At 34.7% G+C, this 24,934-nt stretch overlaps 1 protein-coding gene across 1 annotated transcript; it reads right to left on the reverse strand.

The window, feature by feature from the left end:
* Positions 1 to 1,296: 1,296 nt before the first annotated feature.
* Positions 1,297 to 24,559, reverse strand: LOC111048578 (peptidyl-prolyl cis-trans isomerase D). The gene is made up of 8 exons (XM_022334495.2): positions 24,091 to 24,559; positions 23,286 to 23,423; positions 22,395 to 22,501; positions 17,376 to 17,651; positions 13,283 to 13,405; positions 12,127 to 12,245; positions 9,016 to 9,142; positions 1,297 to 2,004 (listed from the first exon to the last, which is right to left on the reverse strand). The coding sequence occupies exons 1-8, from the start codon at positions 24,158 to 24,160 to the stop codon at positions 1,762 to 1,764; spliced, it is 1,203 nt and encodes a 400-aa protein (XP_022190187.2). The 5' UTR covers positions 24,161 to 24,559; the 3' UTR covers positions 1,297 to 1,761.
* Between the last annotated feature and the right edge of the window lie 375 nt (positions 24,560 to 24,934).

Below are 24,934 nucleotides of genomic sequence, written 5' to 3' on the forward strand. Positions count from 1 at the left end.
ATACAGTAGTAAAAGAACTGTAAAATTCCTTTATTATTCTATTAGTCATCTAGGCATGGCATAGACCTACCCTTATAATCAGCTCCTTTTTATAACAAGCATAATATGCTATACGAGTACCTATAATGTAAAATATACATAATATCATGTGAAAGTATAGCATAAGAAGATATACGATTGTATAGATCGTTAATATTCCAAAGTCCAAGCCGATTATTGTCGACTAATGTCTATCATTACTGTTTTGTTGGGGTGAGAGTGTAAGAACGGCACAGTATGAGAGACTACATGGCTCCACGAAAAATAACTACTAGGACTATCGGCTTGAGTTAACAGTGAAATTTGGGACATGAACCCCCTATACCATGAGATATCTTCTTATGCAATATATTATTATATGAGTATATAATACACAAGAAAGATAAGAGTTCACAACCTTTATAGCTAATTGGATCTAATCCAAAAAAAACTATTTGGCCCAATATCAACAACTTAATATGTCTTATAAATGACTCCTCATGGCAACTAATTATAATTATATATTATATACATTACAATATTAGTCTCAATTTCATGTCTGTCTATAAAGTACAGAACAATCAGTCACTTTAGTGCCCGGTTTCAAGGACACTTATTAAACCAGATGGAGAATTAAATCTAATGGTCCATTAGATTTTAATAAGTGTCCTAGGAATCGCATTCCTGTACGATCCATCAGTTCGTATCTTATCTAATCTACATTACAAGCAACACAAGTTACAACTTTCTCAAAATTGCAACAAACTGGTAGGCTTAGTGCCGGTTGCACGAAAGCCGGTTAAGTTTTAACTGTGACTAATTCCACGAGAACCAATCAGGGAACCAGTTTTCAAAAACGTCTTCTCTGATTGGTTCTCGAGGGATTAATCACGGTTAAAATTTAAAATTTAACCGGCTTTTGTGCAACCGGGCCTTAACTTCGCAAATTAAAACTAAAAACTTGTGGTGAATACTATGCATGCTATTAATAGTGTCTCTGGTTTATGAGGTTTGTACAAAGGTGGTATAGTGAGGTCCACGTTATAATGGCAGTGTTTGTTTAGCAATGGTATTGCTATCCTTGTCTATCATTCAAAAAAGCGGATAGCGCTATCTCTTCCTCGCTTTGCTCTGTTGCCAGATCGTCTTTTAACAATGTAAAAGTCATAATTAACAAAATATTTCATCTTAATTATGAAAATTCATTATAAAATTATTGAAATATATAATTTCTTGCTTAATAAAATATAATTGATTATTTTAAACGAGAATAAACAGTTGATGTTACATATTATGTTATACCGGTATCAGCTATCATCTATAGAAGGCATTGACAAGACAGAGGATCGGCAACGTTATTCTCCTATATTTCTCCACTGTTATTATAACGTGGACATCACTATAGGAAATTATAAGGGAGAAGTCTTAAACCATAACTTAAACCAAGTGAATCGATATCAAACCATCACTCCTCCCAAAACGCACACATTGCTCTACTTCTCCCAAAACGCACCCATTGTTTCACGATCTGATAGCGCCGTCCTGCAGCCGAAACATCTTCAAACCATCACTTCTCCCAAAACGCACCCATTGTTTCACGATCTGATAGCGCCGTCTTGCAGCCGAAACATCTTCAAACCATCATTTCTCCCAAAACGCACCCATTGTTTCACGATCTGATAGCGCCGTCCTGCAGCCGAAACATCTTCAAACCATCATTTCTCCCAAAACGCACCCATTGTTTCACGACCTAATACCACCATCCTGTGGACGAAACATGTTCATGTAACGCATGCGTTCTTCACGTCGATAGGAGCGATGCATGTTCTGCGCATGCCTCAAGTCCCGATCGATTCCGCCGAAGTTGGCGTCCAATCGCTTCACCTGGCCGAAGTCCGCCACCGCCTCTGCAAAGTTCTTAAGTCCCGCCTGCGCTTTGCCGCGTCTAAAGTACGCCTTCACGTTTGTCGTGTCCGTTCGTAGCACCTATAAAGAAAACAATCGAAAATCAGTTAATAACACACTTGAAAATACTTGAGGACTGAAAAATTATTTCTTTAATATGTTAATATTTCCAATTTTAGTGACAATAATATGAAATATTTCTTCTATGTTTGGTTTTGAAGCATCTAAATTTAAAAATCTACTTTTTGGAAATAATTACTTGTGTTAACAAGTTTTTGTTTCTTTAATTGTTCTAAATTTTCTTAAATAACTCAATATTATTCGTTACAAGTGGTGATTGAGTGGAATACTTCTAATCAATTTATTAATTCAAGACATCTGAATTCAAAATTTATAGTTTTCATGGTTTTTTTTGGATTAAAATTTTATAAAAATTGTAAACGTGAAATTCTAAACTCATCTTGGACTTTGTCATTCCAAATTTGGAAGAAAAATAGCACAAGGACTAACTTATCATTTTATCTGCCAATGCTATTACATTAGTGTCATTTGCATTGTGGAATTAAGGACTGGAAATTTTGTGAATTGAAGAACTACAAGACTTAACCTATCTCGGACTATGTGTAGCCTCATCTAAATTTGGGAGAGGAATAGCACAAGGTTACCTTATTTTTCCTCTCCCTATCATTTTGATAATGTACTTATTGTAGAAATGAAAAAAGAATAAATAAAGTTGAATTCCAGTGTATTGAAAATTCTAATTCCAGCGAAATTCGCATTATAAAGTGAGTGGGACGACAGAGATGCCAATTGCATTGTTTGTATTTTGACTTCTTTTGGGCGGTTTTTGTGTTGAAATGAATAAATTGATTGAGAAAAGATATCTGTTACCACTGCCTTGTAAATTAAGTACCTAGCTGTGATTCAAGTCATCCCGGTATATATATATATATGATCTGATATTAATATTGTTGTTTCATCTATATATATAAAAGCGAAATGGCACTCACTCACTGACTGACTGACTCACTCACTCACTCGCAGAACTAAAAATCTACCGGACCAAAAACGTTCAAATTTGGTAGGTATGTTCAGTTGGCCCTTTAGAGGCGCACTAAGAAATTTTTCGGCAATATTTTAACTCTAAGGGTTGTTTTTAAGGGTTTAAAGTTCGTCTTTTAGCATGTATATTCTTCTTCTCCCAATCTCTCAATTATAGCCTAATTGAAATTTCCATATCAATGTTACTATAGAACTATAATCTAGATAAAGTACCTCTTCGAAACAGTTGTTAACTGGCAACTAAATTAATAATTTTGTCAGGTTGGCATTAAGTTGAGTTGACTGTTAGGTTGGCACCAAGTTGAAGATTTAAATGCATTTATCGCGGAAAAATTGATTGGGCACTGCTACTTCAATCCTGGGAATATTATATTACTAGCCGTCAGGCTCGCTTCGCTCGCCATATCCGTTTAGCCTGGACCCCCGACTAGATTGTCCTAACATAAGATAAAAATACTGAAATGAAAAATGCAGGCGAGCAAAGCGAGCCTGCTGATCTCATTCTTGGACGATCCAGTCGGGGGTCCAGGGGGCGGAGCCCCCTGGCTAGACGGATATGGCAAGCGAAGCGAGCCTGACGGCTAGTACTAGTAGGAAGGTAAGTAATAAATTTGATGCCCATGTAGGTTGGGCTTTGTTTGTACTTCTCTTTACTATGTTCTTTGATAATAAAGTTGTTCCTATTTGAATCGCTTCATGCAAAAAGGGCTTCAGTCATAAAAATGGCCAAATTGAGTTAAGAGCAGAATTATGTCTTTAGATGGTGGTTTCATCGTTCTATGCAAAAAGGAATTCAGTCTGACTGCTCTAACGTTGTCAAATCAGTTACCTACGTATAATATTCTATGCAGAAAGGGCTTCAGTCCCGGACTGAAGCCCTTTATGCACAGAGTGACGAAAATTTTTCCGATCAGCTGACTGAATCGTATATTGTGATTCAGCTGCTCTGCATTACTTATTCATTCGCGGTTTTTGCGTTGAGGTTAGAAGCTGTTGTTTTGAGTACCGTTCAAGTAATTATTGATTTATATTATTATTATTGAAGAAATTATTTTTAATTCATTATGGTTAGTAGTAGCGACGAAGACAATGACAATGAATCCAACATTGTTTTTGGAAAGAGGAAAAGGCACGAAGAAACGTATAGAAGAAACGTGAACAAACTGGCTAGGAACAGCGGTGCTGAGTATAAGAACTACAAAGGAAAAACTGTACATGCAAAACAATCAGGACCTCCATGCAAGTAAGAAAAATTAAAATTAACTTAATTGAATAAGATATAGTCATTTTTACAATCTTGGATTTCTTGATCCATCAAAGACTCCAATGTCAACAAAAACTTTTCACACTCATATTAACACAATAAACTGTCTGTGATGAAATATGTCATGCAGACATTGAATAATAATTTTCTCATTCAATGGTGTGTTCAATAGAAGTTTATCTTACCGGTAGTGAATTTCTGCTTTGTTAAATAATTTATTATTAAAAGGTACATCCTTTGTTAAACTTGTTCCTGAGCTTAATATCACCATTCTACCTGGTCTACCCATACCTTGTACTTACTGGTACTCTACCATTACTATTCTTTCTAGCCTAATGTACATGATTATCAGTATTTAAAATTTACTAAATTTTAGTATTGTATAAATCCAGCTTTACCTACCTAGCCTACCTACCTTATCTAATTTGAAACATTTTATTTTTGTTTCAGTTGCAAGAGACACAAGTGCTTTGATGGAATACAGGAGTTGGACAGAATCGACATACTACAACGTATTTTGAACCTACCTTCTAAAAATGAGCAAGATTTATTCATTCAAAGCTTGATTGAAATTCATGATGTGAAGCAACGACGTCCACGGAAGGATGATAGTGCACGTACTGTTGATAAGATGTATACCTACTTTGTTATGGTTGGTAACCAAAGGACTCCGGTATGTTACAAAGCTTTTTTATCATTACTATCAATTAGTGATAAGCGAGTGAAAAGACTGAGATCACTGGCCAAAGAAGGAAAAAATCCATTAGACAAAAGGGGAAAGGCACCTAGTGTTAACAGAATGAGTATTGAAAACCAAGAAAAAATTAGAAGCCATATTCAGAGTTTTCCAACTAAGCTTAGTCATTATGCTGGTAGGGCCACAGAGTATTTGGATGCAAGACTCAGTATTAAAACTATGTACGATCTATTGGTTGCCAAACACCCAGGAATTTGTAGTCCAGCATATTTTTATGAGTTTTTTCACGAAAACTTTAACCTTAGGTTTGGAAGACCCCAGATTGACACCTGTTCCACATGTGAAGAGCTTAGCATTAAGCTTAAGAACCCACACTTGAATGATGCAGCTAAGAGAGTTGCAACTGCAGAATTAATGGTACATAAAAGACGAGCAAAGAAGTTTTACAACAAAATCCAAGAAGAAGCCATGAACCCTAAAAATGAATCACATGTACTTTCCATATGCATGGATTTCATGCAAAATCTCAGCATTCCTCAAATTCCTGTCCAGCAAACTTTTTACCTGCGACAGATTACAGTAAATGTTTTTTCAATCCACAACATAAAACAAAGGACAGCAAAAGTTTATGTTTATCATGAGGGTGAGGCCAATAAGACCCCTAATGAGGTTTGCTCGTTCTCTATGAATATCTGAAAGAGGTACCATCAGAAGTAACAGAGTTAAGACTTTTTGCAGACAACTGTGGGGGTCAAAATAAAAATCACACATTGACCAGATTTTTGTTGATGCTCACAGATACAGGTCGTTTTGAAAAAGTCACCATGTTCTTTCCAGTAAGGGGCCACTCGTTTTTGCCCTGTGATAGGGATTTTGCCACAATTAAACGGCATGTTAAAAAGTATGACAGAATTTACACTGTTGGTGAAATTCGAAATCTTATTGAAAGTAGCAGCACTAAGCTTGGTAACAATCCAAAATTTGTAGTAAAGGAAGTTGAAAGTAGTGATATTCTGAACTTCAAAGCCTTGTGGCCTACCTATTATAAAAAAAGTTGCATCTCACAAGAAACAAACAAAAAAAGCGTTCCAAAAGCAAATAAAATTCATTTTGAGATAAGCAGCTACAGACAAATGACTTTCAACAAAAATAAGCAAGGTATAATATATGCCTCGAAAATGATTGATAGTATTGTGAGTCACTCGTTTAAGATGTGTAAGGATGCGAATGCGAAGCCAACTTTGCCACCAGCTGCAGCTTATCAAAGTAATATTCCAATCAAAACAGCAAAGCTGAACGACGTCAGGCATCTCCTACCATATATTCCCCAAGAACATCTTGAGTTCTACAAAAGCATCATGGACTGGCCTACAGTAGAAGGAATCGATCCAGAAATACAAGATGATTGAAATTTAATTTGAAAAAATTAAAAACTTTAAAGTTTTTTATTTACTTTTTTCCACATGAGCTGATCATTAAAACTTACTGTTAAAAAATTCTCAACTGTATTGTTTTTAGTCAAAAATCCTTTTTTGTTCATAATATACTGCTTTCCAGTGGCAAAATATGTTGAATTTTGCAATATATAGTCACTTGAGTGTGAAAAAAAGTGTTATAAAGGTGAATTTACATGCAACAAGAGCTTTGCATAGGGTTATGTGCAAAAAGGGCTTCAGTCAACCAAAAAAAAAAATTTTTTACTCAATAATTATAAAAAAATTATTGAATTTCTTTATAAAAATTCAATATTGAAAATATCTCCCTTCAAATAAAATAAATATGTGTTTTCAATTTCTCTGTGTTTTTGAGTGAGACAGTTTTTCTTGTTTTTCTCAAAACCATGATCACTTGACTGAAGCCCTTTTTGCATGAAGCGATTCATTTCTTGTATTATAGTTACTAGCAGGTAACCCGTGCTTCGCAAGGGTCTTTCTTAAAACGACGTAATTAAATCTAGAAGAATTCAAAGTAGGCCTATAAGAATCCTCGGTTGATTAAGAATTTATATGCTGCATATCCGTCTAGCCAGGGGGCGGAGCCCCCTGGCTAGACGGATATGGCGAGCGAAGCGAGCCTGACGGCTAGTCTATAATATAATTAAGGAAAGGTTGGCTTATAAACGTACGGGATAGGAAATTCACGAATGACGGACGCATCATCACGTCTCAACTACACAACTGATTAACTTGAAAATTTGCATATATAGATTTTTTATTTAATGAAGATGGTTAAAAGGCGGATTTTAAATCCTTCAAGATTTCAGTAGATCAAGTTTTCAGTTTGTCAAGTTTCTAATTAGACCCTTGCGGAGCATGGGGTACTTGCTAGTTGTTAATAATAAATAAATAAAATAAATAAATGTTTATTTCCCCAAAAAACTAAAACTACAACATCAATTACACACAATATTAGATAAATTACAATTACATCATGATCATCTCAATCTCAAATATATTTCATTTTTATATTTTTAAAAATATATTTTTTTTCTATTTTCGACTGAATCTCAAGCCACTAATTATAGCCGACTGATTACTCGTTGCCATCGCTCAAACTACTTAGTTTTGCTGGTAACGCCAATGATAATATTATAATCGATTTTTAAATGGAAAATATTTTAATTTTAAGTTTTTGTAATGTATTGTATATGAAAATTTTTATATTTTTCACATTTGTAAAGTTTGTTTAATGATTTTGGCAATAAATATTTCTTTCTTTCTTTCATAAGACAATATATTTTAAAACTTCAACTGAGTTGTGGTCGATGTTGTAGAAACGTTCCATGATGAAATAAAAACACATAGATGTTGTCAGTTTTCTACACTTTTCTAAAGTGTAGAAAACTGACAACATCTATGTGTTTTTATTTCAACAATATATTTTCTCAATATGTAGTACTAAGTTTTAATAATTGAGATAGAACATTCTGGTAGTTCATTATATTTCTTTATAACCAAGAAACGATTTGGTAACGGTGCGGAGCTAGAAAAGGATAGATCTATCTGCTTTGTCTAAGACAGACTAGGATAGAAAACCAATGTTAATCAGTTGTTGATTCGAATCTCACTATAGTTTATTTATTTATTAAAACAGTCACAAACACGATATTTGGAAAGAGAAACAGGCAATTGCCCAAAACTTCTTCAATTCCTTGATTTTGGCACATAAATAGTCCAAAGTGAGGTTAAGTTTAAAATTTCTGTTTTCACCAAAGATTAACACTCAGAGAATACGTATTCGAGATATGACTGATGAATTTTGAATTTTGAAGGGTTGATAAGAGCCGGAAATAACACTAAACAATCCGAAAGTTTCAATAATATTGAAATAAACTTGAAAATTTGGAGCAGAAAAATTAAAACTACTATCACTGCAACTATCTTGTAGATTATCAATCTATTGTAAACTGTAATATAGTTTTAAAAAATCTAATCCTTCTCTGGTTTCCCCAACAGCCTCTCTACAGACAATAGAAAACATAATGTAGCCTAGATGAGAATAGATTATAAAAAAGTAAATTCGTATGACTTTTGTTGGTGGCGAGTCCCTTACGGGAAGGTCCCACTCGAATATATCTTTAAACAGGAGTCTTGCGACAGTCATACGTCACCCGCGACCGACAGTTTAACGTACCCATCCGATAACACCGTAGTGACATGGTTAAAATTGTTTGGTGATGAGCGGGTTTGAACGCGGGATCTCTAGGATGCTACGAAAGAACTCTATCCACTTGACCAAGGTTCACTCCTTATAGACTACAATAATAAAGACTAAATGAAACATAGTTGACTTATTGAATGAAAAAGACTAAGAAATTATCAAAAACCACAGATTTATTGATAGTCTGTAACCACAGTAACCATAGTCTTTATTGAAGTCTGTAAGCACAGACTTAGATCTGTAACCACATTTTCTGAAATCTGTAACCACAGATTTATTGATACTTAGAAAAGTATTTCTAAGTATCAATAAATCTGTGGTTTTTGATAATTTCTTAGTCTTTTTCATTCAATATGAATAATTACCACAATATCAACTTCTCAACTACACAAAAAAATAGTTGACTTACTTCTGTACAGAGATCAACTGTTTCTTCATACAGCTTCCTTTTCAAAGTGATAGCCGCCAAATTCAGCTTGCAAGCATAGTGGATGTCTGACAACGACTTATCGTGTGAATTGTACTTCTTTTTGTACCTAAAATAGACAACAAACAAATGTAAATTCATCTCAAATTTTTCTACAAAACCCAGCAATAAATACAGAGAAAATAGTTATTTGTGCAACTAGTGCGCAAAGTGTCAGTTTGCTGCACCGAAAGAAACGTTTACGCCCGAGCCGTAGGCGAGGGCGGAATGGTTTCTTGAGTGCAGCAGAGGAACTTTGCGCACGTATTTCATATTAAGTTTTTCCTACAGTTACCATTGAATATGAAAAGTGGGTAATTATGGGTAAAATTGCCTGAAATCCATCAAATGTTTTTCTGTGTAATTTTATTATTGATAAAAACCTTAATCCTAAAATCCTAAAGTCCTCGTTGTCCTTGGTTATAATATATAATGAATAATAATTAGCGCGTTGTGCTTCGTTGCACCTCTGCTCACTATAGCAGCCACAGCAGTCACTGTTACCAACTTCATTTTCATTTTGCTGCACTGTTGCTCCATATAACCTACTAAGTATTTTGCGTTGCCATGTTGCAAATCTGGAGTGCAGAAAAATTTTTCCCGCACTAGAGCGGAAAAGTGATTCTTTGCGTTCTGTAATCAGTGCAGCAATGGCCACTTTCCAACGTAACTGTAGGAAAAATAATAATTATCATACTACAATAATATGAAAAAGATTCCTGATACAAACTTGAGTAAAACCATAGAGTAAAGATAGCATTAGAAGATATCCCATGGTATAGGTCGTGTATTTTCCAAAATTCAAGCTCTTTTTTGTTAACTCAAACCGATTACTGTCGACTACTCTCTATTATTACTGTTTTGTTGGGTTGAGAGTGTAAGAACGGCACAGTATGAGAGACTACCAGCGTCACATAGCCTCACTAAAAATAACTACCATGTCTATCGGCTTGTGTTAACAGTAAAATTTGAACATAAACGCCTATTTTACCATGGAAAATCTTCTTATGCTATCTTTTCTCTACGGTAAACACAGTCAGAGTTCACAAAATGAATAAAATGATTTTTTATTTAACATTGTGTCGAAGTTTGGACATTAATGTCCACTCCACCACTTATAAACCAACCCATTAATAAAAGGTACTTAATTCAATGTTAGTTGGATCCAACAAGTAGCCATACCTAAATTGTTAATTAACTTATTCAAGGCCTCCAATATGTGTTCTAGTTTTAGTTCTAGAGCTTTGAATTTTATTTATGATTAATTCATTTATTGACTGTAATTGATTATGTTGATTCTAATCTGTATATTGACAAAGCAGAAATTCTCTACATACTGTAAAATGTTATGTAAGAATATGAAATAACTATTAAAGAATTTGAATAAACAGAGAATTCTGTCGACAAAATAGAATGGAGTAAAATAAACAGTGATTTAGTAAGATAAAAGAGATAGCCTACTCTAATCAAATTAAAGAAGAATATCCCAGATAGGCCTACTACTTGAAACACATTCAGATTGAGTCAGAATTCCTATAAACTCCACAAATTAAGAAATAATTTGAGAGCAAATAGAATTACTAATCTAAAATTGTATTGAACAATTGGCCTACATCTCGAAAACAAACTCAAATTCAGTCAACAATTCCTACAAAATAAGAGAGAATTGTAAAGCAAATGGAATTACTATTAAAAATGAGATTGAACAATTTTCAAACACATTTGCTCATTACAAATACAGAAACAGTTATTACACAAACAATTATTGTAGAAAATAAATAAAGAATTATTGAGTAGTTGACGAATTAAAATTGGACTGGAATACTTGAATGTAAAAATCTGGTGTGGCGCACTCACTCAACTTTCCTTGCCGTTATGAAAATTGATCAACTGACGCTAGTGTTCCCGCGCATATCAAATCTACTATTCTAAGATCTGAGACAGCTGGTGACAGGACAATAGCGCTGCAGACACACGAAGTCTGCTATCTCTTCATGGTGAATGATTTAATAGAATCAACAGTTGCCAACAGTTTGCAATTGAATAATCTTATTTTCTCGCATTTCGAGCTTATTTTCAATTTTAGGTGAAAATGTTACTGAACATAAATTGTAGAGATTTTCATGCTGAATCTTTTTCACTTAAATTTTCTAGTTTAAATTGTATCTGAAGACTGATAATTGGGAATCTAAAATCAAACTTCGCATAGATGAGGCGTTGCTCCTGACATTTTTACAGATATGGGACTTGTGGCAGTTGATAGAGCTTATCGATGACTATTTCAGGTATAACTTTAATCAAAATCGTTGGAGCCGTTTTCGAGAAAATCGCGAAAAACCCTGTTTTTGACAACATTTTCGCCATTTTAGCCGCCATCTTGAATTGCATTTGATCGAAATTCAATTGTTCGTGTCGGATCCTCATAGTGAAAGGACCTTAAGTTCCAAATTTCAAGTCATTCCGTTGATTGGGAGATGAGATATCGTGTACACAGACGCACATGATACACTCATATACACACACACACACACACACACACACACACACACACACACACACCAATACCGATCAATACCCAAAAACCACTTTTTTGGACTCAGGGGACCTTGAAACGTATAGAAATTTAGAAATTGGGGTACCTTAATTTTTTTCGGAAAGCAATACTTTCCTTACCTATGGTAATAGGGCAAGGAGAGTAAAAACTGTAGCCTATCATTTAGAAATGTTAGGCCCAACTCATCAACTCGCACTTACGCGACTCAAGTGAAGAAGAGACTCGACTCTAATCGAGAGCATGTGTTTTCAAATGGTGACGTCGCGGAGAATAGAATCGACTGGTCTGAGAGTCATCAATTGGAAACACATGCTCTCGACCAGAGTCTTCTTCACTTGAGTCGCGCAAGTGTGAGTTGAGCCTTACTGTTTATAAAATTTGGAAAATAACGGTTTTGGACTAAACCTGTTGCTCTCTTCCAGTCATAAGCTACATTGATATGTAACTGAATCGATAAATAAATGAATAGAGGAATTAATAAATGATGACAATTCACTGACCATGTTATGTATCGTAGCACCTTTTTGTATCGACTGCTTGCGTTATTGATATCATTATTCTTGTATAGAGAATTTCCAATCTCCTTCATTTTCAAAGCCATTACTTTGATCTCTTCCAACTGAAAAATATAATAAATTATTCAGATTTTATACCACATTGGTAGTACATAATTAATTATATTCTATTTGCCAAGAAAAAATATTTTTCAATGATTAAATCATAAATTTTCCTATCTGAGACTAAATCATGTGGCATCGTTTCGGATCTGTAGTGAGGTCCACGTTATTATAATGGCAGTGGAGAAAGTTAGAACAACGTTGCCGATCCTCTGTCTTGTCGATGCCTTCTATAGACGGTAGCTAATACAGGTTTATTGATGTAATATTAATTTTCAATCCCCGTTTAAAATAATAAATTATATATTATTAATTGGCAGAAATATAAAATTACAACATCTTAGAAAATACATAATAAAAGTAATACAAATTTTACAACATGAGTAAATACTATTATAAAATAAAATGCAATGCCAATTGAGTATTTGCATCTCGAGGTACTAAACCTGTTTGAGATGGTGATATAAAATTGATTACAAAATTATAGCGCTAAAATGTAGTTACTGAGGCCGACAGTCGCATATGAAGTGACACATATTACATAACAGGATCGATGATTTATCAATTTTAGCTTCGAAGTATATTGTACAATATTATTATATACAAGTCTACATGAGAATTCTAAAAAAAGTATCTATATTCTCACATTCCATTACAAATCTCTTGACATCTCTCAAAAACCTTGATCGTATCTTGCACTGCCTTATCTCCAAGGGCAGCAGGTTGTAGAACTTTGGAGCCAAATAAGAAAAAAATTTTCATGAAGTGACTTATTAATTCTACATAGTTAAAAGACGGTCTGACAACAGAGCAAAGCGAGAAAGAAATATCGCTATCCGCTTTTTTGAATGGTAGACAAGGATAGCAATACAATTGCTAATCAAACACTGCCATTATAACGTGGACCTCACTATACAAGATCAATTCATTCACATGAAACTGGCCCCAATTGATCAATAAAAGCTTAAAAGCCCCAGAAATTCTCGAAGGAATATACTTATTCTATATAATTCTTATTAAATACTTATTACGCATTCACCTTTAGATGTTCAGGCTGAGTGGTCCAGTCCTCTGGAAAGGGGGGATATCCATCATTGTCCTCCACCCCCCACTCCTCCTCCTCATTTCCCCTCAGCTCACCACAGTCTCTAATCGTACAACTCTGAAAAACAAAAACAAATCATTACACATCTGCCAAGTAACTTTACAAACGTTAATCAGTTTTTTTTTGATGGATTGAAATAAATTCTAGTCTCTGACAAAGATTTTTTCATCAAGAAGTAACACTTCCAATGACTTCTTGGGCTGGCCACTAACGACAGGGCATGCATGATGAACATGTGTGTGTGTGTGTGTATATGCATGTACATGCAAGTTTATCATGCAATATCGGGCACCCAGCTTCGCTCTGGAGTACAAAAGCATAAAAAAATTATTACGAAAGAAGAAATTATAATAACATTCATACAGAAATGTTCTATCTAATCACAGTAAATTGAGATTAATTCCCAGAGGAATGCAAAAATTTCCCTCACAAAGGCCCAGTTGCACAAAAGCCAGTTAAATTTTAATCCTGATTATCTTCACGTGAACCAAAACAGAGAAGACCATTTCAAAAAGATGGATCTACTGGAATTAATCAGGATTGAAAATAACCCGGCTTTTTTGCAACCGGCACTAAGTACCTGATTGAATGATTACAAAAGTTCAACAGCCGAGTCATAATTTTGACACAGTCCCACACACATGAACTCGCTCACTCACTTCCATCACCAACAGACGACGAAATAATAATTATCAGCTGTTTTTCCAAGGATGAATAATAATTATCCTTTCAATATCTTTCAGCGAGTTTTTCCAGGGATGAGACCTAGTGCAATCGAATCTATTACATTATAAACCTACTATGTTCTGAATTTCGTGAGAATCGTTAGGGCCGTTTTCGAGATCCGGTGAAATACAAACATGTAAACATCGAAACATCTTAACATATAAACAGAAGTTGCTCGTTCAATAGTATAGGATATCCTACCATTAGTGGCCAGCCTTAATCGAAAACTCACCTTCAATAAATGTGATTAGCTTCAGATACTGTTGTTGGTGAGATGTTGAGATATATATCCATACAGCCTAGTTTTCATTAGTAGAGTTAGTGGTAGAATACCCTGGGCAAGTACTAACTATCTTGTAAACTCTCCCAATGAAAACGTCTATGGTGGAGTACTAGTTACTTTCCTTGCCCTACTACCATAGGTAAGGAAAGTATTGCTTTCCAAAAAAAATTAAGGTACCCCAATTTCAAGTTTTCTATACGTTTCAAGGTCCCCTGAGTCCAAAAACATGATTTTTGGGTGTTGGTCTGTGTGTGTGTGTGTGTGTGTGTGTGTGTGTGTGTGTGTGTGTGTGTGTGTGTGTGTGTGTTGTGTGTGTGTGTGTATATATGTCTGTGAACACGATAACTCCATTCCTAATTAACCGATTGACTTGAAATTTTAAACTTAAGGTCCTTATACCATGAGGACCCGACAATAAGAAATTCAATTCAAGATGGCGGAAAAAATGGCGGATAATTACTAAAAAACCATGTTTTTCACTATTTTCTCAAAAACGGCTCTAACGATTTTCTTTAAATTTATACCATGGATAGCTATTTATAAGCCCTATCAACTGACATGAGTCTCATTTCTGGAAAAATTGCAGGAGCTGCGTAATATTCTCGAGAAAAATGGCGGATAATTACTAAAAAACCATGTTTTTCACGGTTTTCTCGAAAACGGCTCTAACGATTTTCTTCAAATTTATACCATGGATAGCTATTTATAAGCCCTATCAACTGACATGAGTCTCATTTCTAGGAAAATTGCAGGAGCTGCATAATATGCTTGAGAAAAATGGCTGATAATTACTGAAAAACCATGTTTTTCACGATTTTCTCAAAAATTACTCGACTGATTTATTTCAAATTCATATTCTGTATAGTTATTTATCAGCTCCATCAACTGGCATGAGTCTCCTTTCTGGGAAACTAATGGGGGGTTCACCCCATCCTTGAGAAATGGACTTTGTAACCTCCTTCTCGTGCATGAGGTAGGTAGGTAGAGCAGTCTATAAAAATAACACATAGTCGAGATATTTCATCTGTAGAACAGCTGTTTTGACGACGTTTAAAAAATCATCGGATTTCACAATTTACACAAAGGAAAAAGTACTCTGAAAACAATTATATACACACATATACAGTAGTCTGATCGTAGTTTCAAATAATTATGTTGCCGCCAATCGTCATTATATTATTTCTCTAAATTATTGTCGTTTAAGAATGAGGCTCCCAGTTCAATGAGCAAGGAAAGTTGTGTGAGTGTACCACACCAGATTTTTTTTAGTAGAGTGGGATAACACCGTAGGATAGTACTCTACCACTTTCCTTCCAACACTACCGCTTCTTTAAATATCCATAAAGCCTAGTTTTCATTAGTAGAGTTAGTGGTAAAGTTCCCTGGGCAAATACTAACTATCTTGTAAACTCTCCCAATTAAAACGTTCATGGTAGAGTACTATTTTTTAGTAGGTAGCACTGTGAGATAGTACTCTACAACTTGCCTTCCCCCACTACCGCTTCTCACTCTACTCTACCACTACTATACTGATGAAAACAGTCTCGAGCTAGTAGAGTAGAGTCGTGCCTTAAGGTATCTAGTTTAAATACATTTTCTTCTCCTTCAATAGCCGTAGTTATCTCTGCAAGCAAAATATCAGCAGCATATATCAATGTTTTTTGTAAAACTTTTGTAGCTGAACGGCGATAATGAATGTTACCTATTGACATTTAAGGTTAGTTCTGTTCACTAGATAACACTCTTCACCTACTATTCTCAATTGTAGTGAAACCAGTTACTCGACCAAGTAGGTAGAGTAGAGTCAGCTCGGTAGAGTTAGTATGCCAGTTGTTCGACCACTAACTCCACTAGTGAAAACCAGGCTTTATGAAAACACTGGGATGATGTCAGAAATATCACAAATTTATTGTGAAATTCCACACTGAAGATGACAACATTGGTGTTGGAACGTTTATGTAATTTTGGTGTCATATTCAATTTGTGAAATAGAAAACTTTATTTTTTACTTTCCTTGCCCTATTACCATAGGTAAGGAAAGTATTGCTTTCCGAAAAAATTTAAGGTACCCCAATTTGTAAATTTCTATACGTTTCAAGGTCCCCTGAGTCCAAAAAACTGGTTTTTGGGTATTGGTCTGTATGTGTGTGTGTGTGTGTGTGTGTGTGTGTGTGTGTGTGTGTGTGTGTGTGTGTGTGTGTGTGTGTGTGTGTGTGTGTGTTGTGTGTGTGTGTGTGTGTGTGTGTGTGTGTGTGTGTGTGTGTGTGTGTGTGTATGAGTGTATGTGCGTCTGTGTACACGATATCTCATCTTCCAATTAACGGAATGACTTGAAATTTGGAACTTAAGGTCCTTTCACTATAAGGATCCGACACGAACTATTTCGATCAAATGCAATTCAAGATGGCGGCTAAAATTGCAAAAATGTTGTCAAAAACAGGGTTTTTCGTGATTTTCTCGGAAACGGCTCCAACGATTTTGATCAAATTCATACCTAAAATAGTCATCGATAAGCTCTATCAACTGCCACAAGCCCCATATCTGTAAAAATTTCAGGAGGTTCGCCCCATCAATGCAGATACATTCCCAATTATCAGGCTTCAGATACAATTGAAACAAAAAAAATCAAGTGGAGTAGATTGAGCATGAAAATCTCTACAATTAATGTTCAGTAACATTTCACCTAAAATTGAAAATAAGCTTCAAATTCGAGAAAATGTGATTATTCAATTGCAAATTATTGTTGATTCTATTAAATCATTCACTATGAAGAGATAGCAGACCTCATGTGTGTCTCCAGCGTTATTGCCCTGTCACCAGCTGGCTCAAATCTTTGAATAGTAGACTTGAGATGCGCGGGAACACTAGCGTCAGGTGATCAATTTTCATAACGGCAAGGAAAGTTGTGTGAGTGTGCCACACCAGATTTTTTTAAATAAATGAGTGATGTTTCTGACAACATCCCAATGTTTTCATAAAATCTGATGATTGATATGATGAATTTGATGAACAACTCACCTTCAACGGCATCTTGGTCTTTTCGCTGACCACTGGAACCTGGCTGACAGTTCTGACCACCCCTAATCCACTCCTCACCCGCCCTATCACCATCTGATGGCCGTTAAGGTGGGCGCAAGGCACCACTGTGATAAAGAACTGCGAACCGTTCACTCTACTCTCTCTTCTCTTCTCTCCTTCCTCTTCATTGTTTCCTCCAGCTTTCTCCTTCTCTTCATCTTTTTCTCCCTCCTCACCGCCACCACTCACCATACTAACTACGCCTCCTTCGTCAAACTGAAAGAGAGAGAGAAAATAAGGTTGAACACATTTGAAAAAAGTTGAAATAACATGATCGATGAAGTTTTAACAAGTATCTAAAAATAATCTTTGAACTTATCAAACTTGAAAGCTAATGCCTCTACAATAAAGTTAGTGGGGAGGATATTTTTAATATTCTTTCCGAAGAATGGACATTGATATGTCCAAAGCTCCGCCAATTTATGTAGATGCATAACAATATAATTATTATCTATAGTTATTATATTACAAATTGCTTTTTCATATCATATACAGTTCAATAATAATTTTCTTAGTCTATATCATGTAAATTCATCTATAATTTTGCTGTATTGTAAGCTATTGTATATAAGTGTATAAGACAGTATATATTGTAATCTACATAAATAAAGTACTCAATCAATCAATCAATCAATAAAGGGAGGTTCTCAGTTCCTCACGATCTCAGTTTATCAACTGCCTATTTTCACCTGAAACTCATTGATTCATACAATAAGTAAGTTACATCATAAAAATGATAGGGAAAGAAAAAAATAAGGTAACCTTGTGATATTCCTCTCCCAAAGTTACATAAGGTTACTAGTCCGACATAGGTTAAGTCTTGTATAGTGAGGTCCAAGTTATAATGGTAGTGAAGAAAGATAGGAGAACAACGTTGCCGATCCTCTGTCTTCTGTAGACGGTAGTTGATACAGATTTATTGATGTAATATTAACTGTTCATTCTAGTTCAAAATGATAAATTATATTTTATCAAACAAGAAATTATATTCTTGAATACTTTCATAATGAATTATCATAATTAAGATGGAATATTTCGTTGATTATTTATTAATTTTACATTTTTTAAAGACGATCTGGCAACAGAGCAAAGCGAGAAAGAGATAGCGCTATCCGCTTTGTTGAATGATAGACAAGGATAGCAATACCATTGCTAATCAAACACTACCATTATCAATCAATCAATCTCTTTATTCAAAACATACATCAAAATGTACATGAATGCGTCTTTCTTTATTATTTTCAACTAAATAATAAAATAAATAAAAGTAAAAAACAAAATACATCAACAATAGGTAGTCTAAATACATAATGAGTTGGCACTATAAAATTCCTCATAACTGTACAATTCTAATTCCACGATATACTTTTTCAGTTTGTTTTCTAACCTTGTAATATCTTTTTCATGATTATATTATCTATATATATAAAAGCGAAATGGCACTCACTCACTCACTGACTGACTGACTCACTCACTCGCATAACTAAAAATCTACCGGACCAAAAACGTTCAAATTTGGTAGGTATGTTCAGTTGGCCCTTTAGAGGCGCACTAAGAAATCTTTTGGCGATATTTTAACTCTAAGGGTGGTTTTTAAGGGTTTAAAGTTCGTCTTTTAGCATGTATATTCTTCTTCTCCCAATCTCTTAATTATAATTGAAATTTCCATATCATATGTTACTATAGAACTATAATCTAGATAGAGTACCTCTTCGAAACAGTTGTTAACTGGCAACTAAATTAATAATTTTGTCAGGTTGGCATTAAGTTGAGTAGACTTTGTTAGGTTGGCACCAAGTTGAAGATTTAAATGCATTTATTGCGGAAAAATTGATTGGGCACTGCTACTTCAATCCTGGGAATATAATATTACTAGCCGTTAGGCTCGCTTCGCTCGCCATATCCGTTTGGCCAGACGTTTAGTCTGGACCCCCGACTGAATTGTCCTAACATATGATAAAAATGCTCAAATGAAAAATGCAGGCGAGCGAAGCGAGCCTGCTGATCTCATTCTTGGACGATCCAGTCGGGGGTCCAGGGGGCGGAGCCCCCTGGCTAGACGGATATGGCAAGCGAAGCGAGCCTGATGGCTAGTACTAGTAGGAAGGTAAGTAATGAATTTGATGCCCATGTAGGTTGGGCTTTGTTTGTACTTCTCTTTACTATGTTCTTTGATAATAAAGTTGTTCCTATTTCTTGTATTATAGTTACTAGCAGGTAACCCGTGCTTCGCAAGAGTCTTTCTTAAAACGACGTAATTAAATCTAGAAGAATTCAAAGTAGGCCTATAAGAATCCTCGGTTGATTAAGAATTTATATGCTGCATTTCAAAGATATCAGTATGACCACCTTTCAATTAAAAGTTGATTCAAAATGGCGGAAAAAATTTGGGTGTGACGGAAAACCTGTTTTTATCATTCGAAAAGGATCCCCAATCATTCATATCTTCTAATTTCCCTTTAAAGAGAAATCTTCTGTTGCTTCCATACAAACTGGAAGCATGACAAATAATTGAAAACTTGACAAACTGAAAACTTGATGTAATCAAATCTTGAAGAATATAAAATTGGTCTATAACCACCCTCGGTTAAGCAAGAATCTATATGCAAAATTTCAAGTTAATCAGTACAGTAGTTCTGACGTTATAATGCGTCAAAAATAATTTCCCTATACTTTATTTAGCACTTTGTCTCAAAAATTGTTCTAGCTGAGAAATTAATGATCCATGTCACGTGTAGGCCTAAACATTGAATCAGGAAAACGAAGTTTCAAAACTATGTTTTTCAGGTAGAAAGCAATATAGAAACAGATGTTCCTTTTTTAATTCCGACCATATGATTTGGTGATTTTTTAATGAAATCGAATGTACCATTAATGAATTTTAAACATTAATTCTGAAAAATCTAGAAGGAAAATTAAAATTTGGGCTTCCAGGTGCACGAGATTGATATTTTTAGAATCTATGTGCAAAATTTGGAGATCTAATCATTCCCGTTTTTCCGGTATGCAATCCACAAGTTGACATGTTTTGATGCGAACAAACGAACACACGAACAAACACAACCCTACTCTCTCTTATTATATAGATGCACACTGGATTGCCTGGGGAATTTGTCTTCATTATTTTTTATGTGTAATATTGTTTTATAAATATAAAGCCCATACACCGTCATTAATTCTAACTTTTTAAAAAATGTCCTGCACGACTCTTGTCTATTTAAATTAAATATTATTCTTACTGCTTCTTTTTGGAGTTTTAATATCCTATTCAAGTTAAATGCACTAGTCCCACCATAAATCGCAATGCCGTATGAAATATGAGAGTGGACAGTGGCATAATACACGGATCTCAAAGTTGATAAATTACAAATGGGTGCCAGCCTTCTTAGTGCAAATATTCCTGTACTTGCTTTTTTACATACTCTTGATAGTCTACATGTTCTTCCCAATTGAGTTTGTTATCTAGATCTAGACCAAAAATTTTATGTTATTTAGCTTCACTGTACTTTTTCTTTTGGGATTTCTACAGGTGAAATGTACAAATTTCGTTTTATCATTATTTAGTAAAAGGTTCATTTTACTTAAAACGTTTTTTAAAAGCAATATTGTGTCATTACATTTTTCTTCGATTATATCCAAATCTTTGTCGAATATGCTTAAACTAATGTCATCAGCGTACATACAAAATTTAGTATTTTATAACGTGGACCTCACTATATGATCGATAAAGTTTTAATAAATTTAACAAATATCTAAAAATTATGTTCGGCCTTATCAAACTTGAAAGCTCATGCCTCTACAGTAAAGGGTAGCTGTTTCAAGTGCCTATTTTGAAACAACCAGTGCCTGAAACAGAAACAAGTAGAAAATTGAGCCGTTCAGCTCGTCGATTCTCACACCATCACAAAATAATATCAAAAATTATAATTGTATCAATCTCTCATTTGGGTTATTTAGGGCGCGGTTACATAGAGAGATTTATCTTTTGATCCTTTACGATCCTATAGTGAGGTCTAGGCAGGGTTTGATTAGCAGTGGTATTGCTATCCTTGTCTATCATTCAACAAAGTGGTTGGCACTATCTCTTTCTCACTTTGCTCTGTAGCCAGATCGTCTTTTAACAATGTAGAATTAATAATGAACAAAATATTTCATCTTAATTATGAAAATTCATTATGAATTTATTGAAAAATATAATTGATTATTTCAAACGAGAATGACAGAGGTTCAACAACGTTGTTTTCCATCTTTCTCCACTTCCATCATAACGTGGACCTCACTATATATCTATAGCTTAGATTACACCTCCTCCTCTTTTTCTCCTTCTTCTTCTCCTCCTCAGCCTTCCCCCTCAGATGGGGTCGGCGTTTCGGGTTACACCATCTCAAAGTGCATTATACCATAGATAAACAATAGCGTAAGTAGATATCTCATGATATAGGGCGTTTATGTCGCAACTTTTACTGTTATCTCAAGCCGATATTATCGATTACTGTTTTGTTGGGGTGAGAGTGTAAGAAGGGCACAGTATGAGAGACTACCAGCGTCACACAGCTCCACGGGAAAGAACTACGTGGACTATCGGCTTGAGATAACAGTAAAAGTTGCGACATAAACGCCCTATACCATGGCATATCTACTCATGCTATGTTCATCTATGATTATACTCAACTACCTAATTATAATATTTTATTTATTTATTCAATCATACAGAATTAAAGCCCAAAACGGATCCAATTCTAATAACAGTCTAATATATTCAACGCCCATTACAGTGAGATCAAGTTAAGATCGACCAATCTATCCAATTAAGTTTTGCTGAAAAACAACTGATTATTAATTCTACATCATAAGTTGAGTGTAAGAGGGGGCTCTTATTGCCCCAACTTCGCCCACATCACTTGTATTATTTAATGTGTGATGAATAAAGGCAATTATCTATCTATCTATCATACTCACATTGAGATCAAAATTTTCACTTTCCAAGCTTCTGCCATAGATACTCTCTCCTCCGCTGCCATCTGAGTTTGTAATGTCGCCTCCTTGGATCATGAGCTGAGGAATAACTGAAAAAATTAAATTATATTACAATAACTCGAAATAAATTGAAATTCTATCAAAACAATTATTGGACATTTCACACTATTCTTAGGGTATGTTCACATTGTATGCATGTATGAGCAAGTGCATGTCAGATCATACATGAGCCGAGAATCAAAATCTGGAAAGAGCCATTGAAACACGTTGTGACTTGCATGTAGCTGCTCACACTGAACGCAACCAGCAAGTGCACTCGTTCAGTGAGAGTTCCTATTGCTCTTTCTAGATTTTGTTTCTCATCTGCGCACGTGTTCTAGGTAGAGAAAAGATAGCATAGGAAGATTACCATGATATAGGTCGTTTATGTTCCAAATTTCAAGCCGATTTCTGTCGACTACTGTCTGTTTTGGGTGGGTGAGAGTGTAAGAACGCACAGTATGAGAAACTACCAGCGTCACATAACTACGTTTGTTTGTTTTCCTAGAGACTCTTATCAAAGTATAGGAATTGTCGGAAGTTATAACACTCATACGGTAACATAAAAAACGTGGGCTACCGGCTTGAGTTAGCAGTAAAATTTGGAACATAAACGCCCTATACCATGGGATATCTACTTAATATGCTATCTTTCCTCTATGGTCTAGCATGTTCAAGCGTACACTTGCACATATGCGCATCCAATGACATCATACCCTTACAGAGCACCTAATTTGATAATTCACATTTGTGTTTTTAAAACATTTTATCGAATTTTAGATAGTCAAATTCTTAAAACAATATTTAGTTTTCTGTTTGTTGAATTCAATTTACCTCTATGGAAGAGTGATCCTTTGTAGTGCAGGAGAGTTCCAGACAGTGCTCTCCCCTTTTCGCCAGTACATAGAGCTCTGAAGTTTTCTGCAGTCCTTGGTACTTTGTCTTTGAATAGTTCAATTACCACTCGTCCCACTGAGAAATAAAATTTCAAACTAAAAATTATGCTAAAATTCCAGATTGGAGTCAAATTTTAGAACGAATTTTCGATTTTTAGAAGGGCAAAGACATGGTCCTCCCTTACACTCAACGCTCTTGAAAACAGGTGTTTCAACATATTTTATTGCATGAATTTCAAAACTTTTGTTCCAAGACTTGATAATAATAGCTTATTTTAGAGCTATCAGATAGAAAGTCAAGACATATGTTTAGATTGATGATAGACAATAACATTTCTTAGGCCTCTTTTCATTAGGTAATGAAATGTACTCTAGTTGCCAAAAACATGATTACTTTGTTGAATATTCCTAAACAGTTTTTGAGCATCTAAGAATAGGCTTTTGTTTGATGTTTTATTAGCACATTCTTGTCTGTTATCAAGTAAAAAGCTAGAAAGAAAAACAATTAAATTGGACAGCATTGTCATTGAAACTTGGCAAGTTTAACAGGAACCAGATGTAATCAGGTGTTGTCATCACAGTTGTTGGCTTATCAACTTCATCACAATAAAAGCTTATAGAAATGATGTTAGTAGTTACTTCTTTAATGAATGTCTAGGATTGTACATAGGCTTCTTTGTGATTTGTAGATGTGCCCAATAAGATTTTAAAATTAAATATGAAACGGTAAAAATGCAACTCACCTTTTTCTTCATCAATTTCAATATCTAAATAAACAAATGGATTGTCGTTATCATTGTTAACCACATTCATCGCACAACATGCACGCAATTATCAAAGTTTGAGGCATTAAAACGAGCTTCATCTATTTTTCAAGATATTTCTGATGAACAAAAGTTGATTATTGATTCAAAATATTGCAAACTGTCATCCCAACTTGAATAGCACTGATATCAACACAATCCACTGTTGTTTCTGTAGCTGCATCTTAAAATACCACAGTTCACGCAGTAAATTTTATGCTAGATCATTAAAGGTAAATAATGTATTTAACTGATGATGTAACAACATAATCGGTCTTTTAAAATAAACGTATTCACTCATTCACGGCGTTCCTATAGAAATTATGTAGGTAAAATTCTGTTGATATACCTATACATTGCATACAGCTAACCTATAATATTGTATTGAACAACTGAAAAAATAACAAAAACAAGAACAACTTCAAGGGTAATTTGGGTACAATGGGTCGATTGAAAAATTAGTTTTATTTTCAATATTCAATCAAAAACCTGAAGAATTAATTTTTTGCATTCAGAAAAAATATTGAAATTTTATTTTCTGAAAACTAACCTCATTCACTCAAGCTCTAATAATCGAGTTCGCTATCAAACATGATTCTGTATTACATATTTCCAATAATTTATAGAAAAATATCAACTTTGAATAAATTTTTGTGACTGCCCAAATAAAATGAAATATAAAATTCATATATATGAATTTTATATAGATCAATGCATTCATAATCGTTGTCGCATTTTTCATCGATCCCTAGTTGGTACTTCCGAGCGGCGACGATTATTGAGC

Source organism: Nilaparvata lugens, chromosome 12, assembly GCF_014356525.2.
Source record: "Nilaparvata lugens isolate BPH chromosome 12, ASM1435652v1, whole genome shotgun sequence".
NCBI classification, from domain to species: domain Eukaryota; kingdom Metazoa; phylum Arthropoda; class Insecta; order Hemiptera; family Delphacidae; genus Nilaparvata; species Nilaparvata lugens.

Excerpts from the sequence above, each read along its gene's own strand:
- LOC111048578 (XM_022334495.2), bottom strand. The coding sequence starts at position 24,160 with ATGAATGTGGTTAACAATGATAACGACAATCCATTTGTTTATTTAGAT. Across the intron at positions 17,652-22,394 it reads GTGAAAATTTTGATCTCAAT|TTTGACGAAGGAGGCGTAGT; the intron begins GTGAGTATGATA and ends TCTCTCTTTCAG. Across the intron at positions 2,005-9,015 it reads CAGTTGATCTCTGTACAGAA|GTGCTACGAACGGACACGAC; the intron begins GTAAGTCAACTA and ends TTTTCTTTATAG.